The 12,504-nt window shown below is 45.0% G+C and overlaps 1 protein-coding gene across 7 annotated transcripts in view; it reads right to left on the bottom strand.

The window, feature by feature from the left end:
* Positions 1 to 12,504, bottom strand: part of MPP2 (MAGUK p55 scaffold protein 2) — a 32,172-nt gene that overhangs the window by 6,053 nt on the left and 13,615 nt on the right. For all 7 annotated transcript variants that reach the window (XM_060203413.1, XM_016192006.2, XM_060203414.1 and 4 more), the window contains 3 exons: positions 1,967 to 2,119; positions 1,721 to 1,870; positions 1,394 to 1,621 (listed from right to left, as the gene is read on the bottom strand). In XM_060203413.1, the coding sequence (XP_060059396.1) occupies positions 1,394 to 1,621; positions 1,721 to 1,870; positions 1,967 to 2,119 (531 nt within the window). The remainder of the gene's footprint in view (positions 1 to 1,393; positions 1,622 to 1,720; positions 1,871 to 1,966; positions 2,120 to 12,504) is intronic.

Raw genomic sequence — 12,504 nt, 5'->3', positions numbered from 1 at the left:
TTATTAATGAGAGTGAGAAAAACCAGAGCATCACTTTCTGGTACATGCAATGCCAAGGACTGAACTAAGTACCTCACCCTCATGAGTCCAATATACTATCTACCACACCTCCCAGGCTGTGCAAAAATTATTAAATTTATTTATTTATTTATATTATTTATACTTGTTTTAATAAGAAGGGGTGGAGAGGCCAGAGCACTGCTTAGCTCTGACTTATGGTGGAGCTGGGGATTGAATGTGGGACACTGGAGCCTCAGGCATACTAACACTGTGCTCTAACAAGTTAAGCTATTCTCCCTTGTTGCCAGAAGCTTTTTTTTCAGTTATAATAGTTATTTTTAATATTTTATTTATTTTAGATGAGACAGAGAGGAATTGAGAGGGGAGGGGAAGACAGAGAAGGAGAGAGATAGACAGATACCTGTAGACCTGCTTCACTATTTGTGAAGCTTCTCACCCTGCAGTTGGGGGCCAGGGGCTTGAATCCAGATTACTGCACAAGGTAATATGTATGTTCAACCAGGTGTACCACCTTCACCCCAGAAAATTTTTTTTCATTGTTATTTTATGTATTTTTATGAGAGAAAGAGAAACAGAGACCAGAGCACTACTCAACTCTGGCAGGCGGTGGCGCCAAAGATTGAACTTAGAGCCTCTGGAGCCTCAGGCATGAAAGTGTCGTGCTGTAATGGCTCAGTGACCTTCTGGTCTCCCTGTAGAGACTTAATGCCTTCAGGCCTGCCTGGACAGCCTTCCTGATACCAATCTCCCTTTGCATCTAGAAATAAATAAATAAAACTAACTAAATAAATAACACTAAGAGGGGTGGTATATCAGAGGATCAGCTCAAACCCGGGACCATAGTCCTACACACCAAGACTGGATCACTTGGGAAGAGGCAGAACCCTGGCACCTAATGAAAGGTCCTTCTGCCCACCACCACTGGCTTTCAGAGGAGAGGCTCTAACAGCCAAGCCGACAGGAGGAGGAAAGTGGTCCACAGCCCACCACCCAGGAACTAGTGGCACTGAACATACCACAACCTAACTCTGCGCGCGCACGCGCACGCATGCACACACACACACACGCATGCGCACGTGTACACACACACACACACACACACACACACACACACACACACACACACACACACACACACACACCAGCACCTACAAAGGCACTCACTTTTATACTCACACTCTCCTGTACACTCTAGAAGCTCAGGAAGCCCTTGTACATGTTTACAGGTTCCCAGGTCTGACGGCATGCATGCGTCCAGACTCTTGAGTCAGAGGGAAACTTTGGGTGGCAGGCCCTGCCTCCTCTCTCGATCTGAATGTACCTCAAAGCCTGTGACCCTGGCACTGGGGACACAGCCATCCCTGGGCCTCACCTGGCGGGGCAGGTGGGGCTCCTGGTAGCTGGGCAGGATCTTGAGGATGACGCTGCCGCTGGCACTGCGCAGAAGCTCCTGCAGCGCACGGGGGTCGCTGCCCACCGGCTGCCCGTTCACCTCTTTGATGATGTCGCCCACGTGCAGCAGGCCTTGCTGGGCCACCATGCCCCCATGCAGGATGCGTGCGATCACCAGCTCCCCACCCTCTACTCGGAATGTCACACCCTGGGGACCAAGGGCACACATGGTGAGCCCTAACACCTTCACGGCAGAGCCATCGGCAGGTCCCCTTCCCCGGACCCCCACCCTGCCAAGTTCCCTCACCAGGTGCTCTCCAGCAGTCTTGCGGATGCCCACCATGCGCACTGCATCAGGAGGCACTGGCTGGTTGCTGAATGTGGGGTCCAGGCCAGGGCTTGGGGGAGGTGTCTCATAGGTCTTCGAGGCCACAGAGTCATGTGTCTCCAGGAGGGACTAGGGTGGAGGGAAGAGGAGCGAGAACTACAGTCTCTATCCACCCAGCTCCCTGCCCATCCCACCTCTAGCACCTGCCCCAGCATCCACCCCAACCTGGAAGTGGGGTTCCTGGAGGATACGAGCCAGCTCGGCCGCGGTGCTGCTCTGCTCAGCCAGCTGCGCCAGGTCCCGCAGGATCTCCTGCACCAGCTCCAGGTTGTTGTCCCGCACAGCCTCCAGTTTCGTCTCCTCCAACCTCTCATGGGCCTGAGGGTGGAGGCTGATAGGTGAGGCCACGGTCTTCCAAATAATGCTCCCCACTAGCTCCCAGATACTTCTCTATTTCCAGATCGAGGCTCTAGGCCCCAGCAGCACAGCTCCTGTTAGTGGCCTTAGCACTTCCCTCTCTCCCACGGGCACATTCAATTACCCATTTGTGCTTGTTCCCTTCTTCCCCCAAATGGTGGTCAGGACCCAGTTGAAGAAAGGGCAAATGCAGAGGACAAATCTTTGTTCCCATTTTTTTTGCCACAGAAAACCATTAAAACTATCAAATAATCCCCAACTCCCAGTACTCTGTAAGATCTGAGTTTAAAAAAAAAGTCTGAGTTCAAAAACAGCTTCTTCCACCAAAGTTCATGGTCAGGTAGGAATGTAGACAACCCTGCAACCTGGGATGACAGACCCAAAAGGTGGAGTAACTTGCCCAAAGACACAGGGACTCAAACTTAAGTCTCCAGGCCTTCAGTACCATGCTTTCAGAGAGGGAGGGGACAAGAATCAGTACTCTAAGGAGTCAGGCAGTAGCACAGCGGGTTAAGCGCACGTGGCTCAAAGCACAAGGACCAGAGTAAGAATCCTGGTTCAAGCCCCAGCTCCCCACCTGCAGGGGAGTCACTTCACAAGTGGTGAAGCAGGTCTGCAGGTGTCTGTCTCTCCCGCTCTCTGTCTTCCCCTCCTCTCTCCATTTCTCTCTGTCCTATCCAACAACAACAACATCAATAATAACTACAACAATAAAACAACAAGGGCAATGAAAGGGAATAATAAATAAATATTTTTTAAAAAAAACAAAAGAATCAGTACTCTAGTATCAGGAGAGGGACCTGTATCAATTCGCTCCTCTACTGGCTCTGGGCTCTATGGCAAGGCGTTGGGAAGAGGAAGGGTAGCCTTTGCCAGTGGCCAAGCTGGTGGGGAGAGTTATGATATATGGTAAAATGTTAGGTGTGCTGCAGGAAAGGAGTTCTATTTCAGGGATATAGCTGGAGATGTTTTTCTGTTTCAGTCATTTGAAAAACAGCTGTAGATACAAGTTACTTCACCCCAAAATATTTCAGTGTGAGGGCTCAAAAAAAAAGCCATATTGCTACATCAACTACATTCATATGCACAATATTAATTCTCTCTCCCTTGATGCTTCTCTGTCTCTTGTCTTAAAAATAATAATAGTAACTGATGTGTTGTTTGTTTTTATTAGTTAACAAAATGCCTAAGCTGCTATGTGGAAACCTTCCTATATTACTTTTCATTGACATTAATGTAATGTTGTGGTTTTGGTTTTATTTGCCTTAACTAGAGCTTCACTGCTCCAGGTTGACTTTTCCCCCAGACAGAGACAAAGAGAAAAGATACTACAGCACCAAAGCTTCTTTCAGAAAGGTAGGAACTGGGCTCAAATCTGGGTCCCTCACATGACAAAGCAAGTGTACTACCTAAGTAAGCTATCTTGCCAGATCATAATGGAATCTAATGAATAGTGCATATTCAAAGAGAGGGAGAGAAAGGGAAAGGAAGAAAGAAAGGAAAGAAGGAAGGAAGGAAGGAAGGAAGGAAGGAAGGAAGGAAGGGAGAAAAAGTAGAGGGGGGCTGGGCAGTAGCACAGCAGGTTAAGCGCACATGGCGCAAAGTGCAAGGGCTGGCGTAGAGATCCCAGTTCGAGCTCCCAGCTCCCCACCTGCAGGAGGGTTGCTTCACAAGCGTTGAAGCAGGTCTGCAAGTGTCTATCTCTCTCCCTCTCTGTCTTCCCCTCCTCTCTCCATCTCTCTCCTATCTAACAACAACAGCTATAACAACAATAACAATAGGAACCACAACAAGGGCAACAACAAGGGCAACAAAATGGGAAAAACGGCCTCCAGGAGCAATAGATCCGTAGTGCTGGCACCAAGCCCCAGTGATAACCCTGGAGGCAAAAAAAAAGGAGAAAGAAAGGAAGGGAGGGAGGAAGGAAGGAAGGGAGAGAGGGAGGGAGGGAAAAAAGAGTTCATTTAGGGAGTATGCTGCTTTGCCATATACACTATAGCCAGGTTCAAGCCCAGCCCCCACTGCAATGAAGGAAGTTTTCAAACTGTGGTTCCTTTCTCTCTCTCTCTCTCTCTCTCTCTCTCTCTCTCTCTCTTTCTCTCTCTCTCTCTCGCTTTCTCTCTCTCCCCCTTACTGCCTCTCTGTATCTCTCTAATATATAAAATAATTGCTCTGGTTTGCTGTTTGTTTCATTAGTTAATGAAATGCCTAAGCTGCTATGTGGAAATCTCCCTATATTACTTTTCAATGACTATATTTGACTCTTCTGTGTAACTGTAAAACCACAACTTATTCAACCAGTTTCTTTTTTTTTTTTTTTTTTTTTTGGTGATTTTTTTTTTTTTTGTAATTTTTATTTATTTATCTTCCCTTTTTGTTGCCCTTGTTGTCTTTTTATTGTTGTTGTAGTTATTGTTGTTGTAGTTGATGTCATCGTTATTGGATAGGAGAGAGAGAAATGGAGAGAGGAGGGGAAGACAGAGAGGAGGAGAGACAGATAGACACCTGCAGATCTGCTTCACCGCCTGTGAAGCGACTCCCCTGCAGGTGGGGAGCCGGGAGCTCGAACCAGGATCCTTATGCCGGTCCTTGCGCTTAGCGCCACCTGCACTTAACCCGCTGTGCTACAGCCCGGCTCCCATTCAACCAGTTTCTATGGGCATTTAGGCTGTTCCTTTTTTATTGCAAATGGAACAGCAGTAAATGCCTAACCTTGCCACAGCTGTTTTCTGTCTATGGAAAAGACCATTCCTGTAAGTTCCTACAAGTCTTAAGGAATCAAAAAGTAAATACATATGTGGTTTTGCTAACTATTGGCAAATGTTAATATTTCCTTGGGGTTTGGGCTGCAGTCCTCCCACCTGCTCTGGATGCAACTTCCTGCTGCCTGGCCACAGTGTGATGAAGCCTTTGACTGTCTGCCAATTACAGGCATGAAAGTGATCCCTCAGTGAGGCTTGATCTCTGCTTATTATGAGTAAAACTGAGCATCCCTTCATATGTGTAGGACCATCTGCATATCTTTTTTATGAACTTTCTGTTCAGGTCTTTTGCCAAATTTCCAATCAGGTCTTGTTTTTTCACTTTTCCCCCAATTTTTAAAAAACATTCTCTATATGTTAAGAAGATTAGTCCTTTATGATATTGCTTGAAAATATTTTCACCAGCTTTGTCTTTTGACTCTACTGTATTTTTCAATCCAATGCAAAAAAAAAAAGGTCTGTTTGTGTGATTAAATTTGCCAATATTTTGGGAGTCGGGCTGTAGCGCAGCGGGTTAAGCGCAGGTAGCGCAAAGCACAAGGACCAGCATAAGGATCCCGGTTTGAACCCCGGCTCCCCACCTGCAGGGGAGTCGCTTCACAGGCGGTGAAGCAGGTCTGCAGGTGTGTCTATCTTTCTCTCCTCCTCTCTGTCTTCCTCTCCTCTCTCCATTTCTCTCTGTCCTATCCAACAACGACAACAACAATAATAACTACAACAATAAAACAGCAAGGGCAACAAAAGGGAATAAATAAATAAAATAAATATTTTTTTAAAAATCATGTATATAAAAAAAAATTGCCAATATTTCATGCATCTGAGTATTGAGGCATAGTTGACTGTTTTTGTTTTTTCTTTTCTTTTTACCAAACCACTGCTTGGCTCTGGTTTATGGTGGTGTGGGGGATTGAACCTCGGACTTTAGAGCCTCAGACATGAGAGTCTCTTTGCATAACCATTATGCTATCTATCCCCCACCTTTTTTTTTTTTAAGCTTTCTCCACACAGAGAACTAGTTTTCTCCTAAGATGTGTATGTTCATGTATGTTTTGAGGTATGGATCTTCTTTGACATCTGTCAAGTGACTGGGGAGGTGGTTTAATTGGTAGAGCATGGAATGAGCATGTCTGAGGTTCCTGGTTTGATCCCCAGCACCGCATGTACATGATGGTACTCTGGCCTCTTTCCTTCTCCCTCTGTCTTTTTTTTTTTATTCCCTTTTGTTGCCCTTGTTGTTTTTATTGTTGTAGTTACTATTGTTGTCATCGTTGTTGGATAGAACAGAGAGAAATGGAGAGAGGAGGGGAAGACAGAGAGGGGGAGAGAAAGACAGACACCTGCAGACCTGCGTCACCGCCTGTGGAGCGACTCCCCTGCAGGGGGGGAGCCGGGCCTCCTTCTGTCTTCTGTCAAATGCTCCCATGTTTATAAATAAAATCATATTTTTTCAATATTTTATTTCTTTGTTGAGAGAGAAACTGAGAGGGAAGGAGAGAAAGAGAGGGGGAAAAGAGACACCTGCAGCCCCATTTCACCAATAATCAAGTGTCCCCCTTGTAGGTGGGGAGTGGGGGCTTAAACCCAGGTCCTTGCATATGGTAACATGTGCATTCAACCAGGTGCACCACTTAAAATTTTTAAAAAATGTAAAGATCTTTCCAATAACTATCTGCATGTTCCAGTATCATTTATTAAGAAAACTGTTTAATTTTGTACATGTGATATGGTAATATAATTATCTTTACCATCTAGATACACATACTGAAGTGCTTACAATTAAAATTATGTCTCATATTTGCTTCAAAGTAATTCAGGAGAGAGGAAAAAGGGTAGAGGTGTAGATAAGACATAGTTGTTTTTGAGTCATTAAATGTTGAAGTGGGTTGATGGGTAGTGAGAGATCAGAAGATATTTTTGACAATTTCCATAATAGAGAGCTGTCAGGCCATTGAATTTGAGGAAATTTTAACACCTCCTGGAGGTAGTGTGGGGGTGTGATGACATGGACATGGTGCCTGGCACTCAGCAGGAGCGTGATAAGACTAGTTCCTTACTATCTTCTCTTCCCCCAAACAGGCCAGGGTGGAGACATGTTAGCGGCATTTTAAGCTAACTAACGCCCACCACCTCGCTGAGTAAAGTATTCCTGCTAGGGAAATAGATGACTGAAGGCGTGAAGGAGTAGTGTTTGGAGACCTGTTATGCCTTGATGCATATCAGAAGTTGGAGGGCAGAGATATGTCCTTGGCAATCAGACTCCCACTGAACCTCAGCTACTTAGCTAAGTACACAGAGCACAGCCCATGACTCTGGATTACCTCTGTTTCTAGGTGTTGGGAGTCTGGGGGAGCCAGGAAACATGGTTCAAGAATGTACAAAGGGTGGTCCAGGAGGTGGTGCAGTGCATAAAGCATTGGAGTCTCAACCATGAGGTCCTGAGTTCAATCCCCAGCAGCACATGTACCAGAGTGATGTCTGGTTCTTTCTTTCTCTCCTATCTTTCTCGTGAATAAATAAATTCTTTTTAAAAAGTGAACAAAGGGAGCCAGGTGGTGGTGCACTTGGTTGGCACACACATTACAATAATCAAGGGCCTGTGTTCAAGCCCTCGGTCCCCACCTACAGACAGTAACCTTTACAGGTGACAAAGCAATGCTACAGGTGCCTCTCTTTCTCTTTCCCTCTCTACCTCCCCCTACCCCTTGCAATTTGCCTCTGTTCTATCAAATATAAGGAAAATAAAAGGATTTAGTTTATAAAAGAATGAACAGAGGTACTCAGGCAAGCAGTCTTCTCACAATGATGGCACAGGTTGGGCTCCTCCAAGCAATAGGCACTAGCTCAGGTCCAGATTTATTGATAAAATAAATGCATCTTTAAAAAATACACATTCGGGAGTCAGGCGGGTAGCACAGTGGGTTAAGCACACATGGCACAAAACGCAAGGACCGGCATAAGGGTCCCAGTTCAAGTCCCTGGCTCCCCACCTGCAGGGGAGTCACTTCACAAGCAATGAAGCAGGTCTGCAGGTGTCTATCTTTCTCTCCCCCTCTCTGTCTTCCCCTCCGCTCCATTGCTCTGTCCTATCCAACAACGGTGGCATCAGGAACAGCAATAATAATAACTACAACAATAAAACAACAAGGGCAACAAAAGAGAATAAATAATTTTTTTTAATGCACATTCATGGCCTCCCTTAATTCTAAGAGATAGGCACCACTATCTCCACATGTCCTCAGAAGAAATGACAGACATTAAAGTCACACAGCCGACCAGTCAATCCCCTGTGTGTTTGCCTCTTCACCCCGTATGGATTGGTGCACAGGTCTCCCAATTAATGATGTCCCCCCGATAATGGGTAGCCTAGATTTCTTTCTTTTTCTTCTTTTCTTTATTTTCTTGTTTTAATGAGAAAAAAGATAGAGACTAGAGAACTGCTCAGCTCTGGGATCGAATCTGGGGGCTCAAGCTTTGCAAGCCCTGTGCTTGACCACTGAGTTGTCACCCTAGGCCCCCTGGTTGTCTGAATGACAGCTGTCTTGGACTCCTCATGCTGACTCTGCCTGTTGTTGGAACACTTGCTGCTGCTTCTGTGTCAGTTTTCCCAGATCCACCCACCTACTCATCTACACAGCCACCTGCTGTCTATAGCCAACACTCCAGATTTATGATCTGCCTGTCAGCTTTGGATTCCCTTCAGAATTTCCACTTTCTGACTTGTTCTCTCAGGCCTTGCTCCTCCCACACTGTCAGCCAAATCCCCAAGAGGTGGGGGAAGACCAGCTCCACACAGATGTGGGCAGGCGGTAACTACTAGCCCATGCAATTCAAATGGGCTTCCTTCCTGTGGGTTTCCAGGCTCCTCTAGCAGGTGAACCCTATTTTTGTAACTGGATCATAGATCAAAATACAGTGTCTACTAGATGATTAGCAACTTTTTTGTCCAACAGCCCGGGAGATGGTTCAGTGACAAGAGTTTTGGACTTCAAAGTATGAGTTCTGCCACTGGCATCACATGTGCCAGACTGATGCTCTATTTCTTTCTCTCCTCTCTCTTTAATTTAAATAAATAAAGATTTTTAAAGATTTTATTTATTTATTTTAATTTTAAAATATTTATTTATTTATTTCCTTTTTATTGCTCTTGTTGTTTTTATTGTTGTTGTAGTTATTTTTGTTGATGTCGTTGTTGGGTAGGACAGAGAGAAATGGAGAGAGGAGGGGAAGACAGAGAGGGGGAGAGAAAGACAGACACCTGCAGACCTGCTCCACCGCCTGTGAAGCGACTCCCCTGCAGGTGGGGAGCCGGGGGCTCAAACCGGGATCCTTATGCCGGTCCTTGTGGTTTGCGCCATGTGCACTTAACCTGCTACGCTACCACCTGTCTCCCATAAATAAGTATTTTTAAAAAGAAAGAAATTTATCTGTGTATACATAGTAATTAAAATGGGTGAGATAATATACTGACTACACAAAGGACTTGTGCTTGAAATTCTGATCCAGGTTCAATCCCTAACATCACCATAAGCAAGAGTTGAGCAGTACTCTGATGTATGTAAGTCTGTCTATCTATCTATCTATCTATCTATCTATCTATCTATCTATCTATCTGTATCTCTCTTTCATTAAAATAAATAAGGTTAATTTAATTAAAATAAGAAACCCCTAAAAAGATAAAATAAAATAGGTAAGAAGAAATCCCACAGGCCATTGCAAGTCACATGGTCACAGTCAAACTGAAGAGCGGAAAGACTACATGATGGTAGTGATGACAAAGAGACATTGAAAGGGGTCACACACAGGGGTGGGAGGGACTTTTAATGAGCTCAGGCAGACCCTTATAGACATTCACTTCCTATCTGTTTTACAGCTAGATAGAGAGGAGTTTCAGCTTCCCTTAGCCCATGGCCTCTCACTAGATCTCATAGTGGAAGAAATGCCCACACATTTCTTTTACTGTTTTGTTTTTGTTTTTGTTTTTGCCTCCAGGATTATCACTGGATAACCTGCACTACAAATCCACTGCTCCTGGTGGCCATCTTTTCTCCATTGTTGTTGCTGTTATTGTTGTTATTATTGCTGCTATTGTTGTTGGATAGGACAGAGAGAAATCGAGAGAGGAGGGGAGGGCAGGGGGGGAGAGAAAGATAGACATCTGCAGACCTGCTTCACTGTTTGTGAAGCAACCTTCCCTGCAGGTGGGGAGCCCAGAGTGCAAACTGGGATCCTTGCACAGTCCTTGCACTTCGCACTATGTGTACTTAACCTGGTGCACCACCGCCCGACCACCTTTTACTACTTTTTAAAATATAAGTTGTTTGTTTGTTTGTTTACTTTTTATTTATTTAATTATTTTGCCTCCAAGGTTATTGTTAGGGCTCAGTGCCTACATTATGAATCCACTGCTCCTGGAGGCCATTTTTCCCCATTTTGTTGCCCTTGTTGTCGTTATTGTTGTCATTGATGTTGTCGTTGTTGGATAGGACAGGAAGAAATCAAAAGAGAAAGGGGAGACAGAGAGGGGGAAAGAAAGATAGACACCTGCAGACCTGCTTCACCACTTGTGAAGTGACCTCTCCCTGCAGGTGGGGAGCTGGGGGCTCAAACCGAAATCTTTAGGCGGGTCCCTGTGCTTCATGCCACCTGCGCTTAACCTGCTGCACTACCACCAACCCTCCATTTATTTATTTTATGAGAAAGATAGAGAAAGTCCAGAGCACTGCTCAGCTCTGGCTTATGGTTGTGCAGAGCTGTCTTTTGTCTTTCTTTCTTTCTTTCTTTCTTTTCCTTCCTTTACTTTTTTTATAGAGGGCAAGAGGTAGAGAGAGGTAAAGAGGGAGAAAGAGACACAGTGGAGATCTGCCTACAATGCTTTACTGCTCATGAAGCTCCCCACCTACAACTGGGAAGCAGGAGTTGAACCCAAGTCCTTGAGTATGAAAACACCTTTGTTCTACCAGGTGAGCCACCATTCAGCCCACCTATTATGCTACATGCATCTGGACGCACACTAAGAATTTCTAGGGGACACTTCTAACCCTAACCCCACAGACACTACTGTAGGTGGAAGTTTACTCACAGTCTGACACTGCATGTTGTTAGGGTCTCAGTGAAGCTGGACTGTGAAGTGCCAGAATGGGGACACAGTAAGAAGTGAACAGACTTGGGCTCTATTCAAGAACAAGAGACTATCTGACAGTTTGCTGCCATGGGCCAAGCATGGCGCCTGGTACTTAGTGAGCATGCAGAAGTGGTCAGTTGAACAGATGACAGGTGGCTAAAAGACTGAATGACAACAGAGCCAGTCAGCAACCCCATCACCACCGAGCTGGCATACACAAAAAAGTTGGGGATGCACAGGCTTTGAAATGGGCTGCCACCATGATAGTCCCTCCCACTTTCACCCATCTCATGTAAACCCCATAACTAATGTGACCCAGGGCTGCCATGGTCCAAGAACTCCAGCTCTGAGATCAGCAGTGGAAGCTTCCAGAGGTTGAGGTGCAGTCTGTGGACTCAGCAACATCACAGCCAGGTGTCCACCCTAGAGACATCCCCATCAGCATAGGGACAGATGGCAGGGGGGTATTTGCTGCACACTGAGTTCAGTAGAGGAAGTCAGCAGCAGCACACTAAAGACATGGGCTTCAACCACATGCTTCCATCTATCCAGTTACCTATATATGCCAACAGCCACACTGTTTAAACCAACTAGAACCCACAAAACCCTAAACAGCTTACACTATCACTCCATATGCAAATTTCAAACACGGGTATGTTGCTCAGGCCAGGAAGGAAGGAAGGAAGGAAGGAAGGAAGGAAGGAAGGAAGGAAGGAAGGAAGGGAAACTTTGGTGTTAGAGAGTCTTTCTCTGTATCTCTTTTTTTTTTTTAAATAAATTTATTTCTTTATTGGGGAATTAATGCTTTACATTCAACAGTAAATACAGTAGTTTGTACATGCATAACATTCCCCAGATTCCCATTTAACAATACAACCCCCACTATTTCATACATCATTTTTCATGGACCTGTATTCTACCCACCCACCCACCCACCCCAGAGTCTTTTACTTTGGTGTAATACTCCAATTCCATTTCAGGTTCGACTTGTGTTTTCTTTTCTAATCTTGTTTTTCAACTTCGGCCTGAGAGTGAGATCATCCCATATTCATCCTTCACTTTCTGACTTATTTCACTCAACATGATTTTTTCAAGGTCCATCCAAGTCACCATTTTTTACAGCTGAGTAGTATTCCATTGTGTATATATACCACAACTTGCTCAGCCACTCATCTGTTGTTGGACACCTGGGTTGCTTCCAAGTTTTGGCTATTACAAATTGTGCTGCCAAGAACATATGTGTATACAGATCTCTTTGGATGGATGTGTTGGGTTCCTTAGGATATATCCCCAGGAGGGGAATTGCAGGGTCATAGGGTAGGTCCATTTAATATATTGCTGTAGCTCTTTCAGTAGAAGCTTGATGTATTTAGATGGCTTCTCATTGGGTGCATAGATATTAATAATTGTTAAGTCCTCTTGATTGACTGATCCTCTGAGCATTAAGTAGTGTCCATTCCTAT

This window comes from Erinaceus europaeus, chromosome 12, assembly GCF_950295315.1.
Source record: "Erinaceus europaeus chromosome 12, mEriEur2.1, whole genome shotgun sequence".
Classification (NCBI taxonomy): domain Eukaryota; kingdom Metazoa; phylum Chordata; class Mammalia; order Eulipotyphla; family Erinaceidae; genus Erinaceus; species Erinaceus europaeus.
Note: the sequence above shows the minus strand (reverse complement) of the source record. Positions and strands in the feature narration are given on the sequence as shown.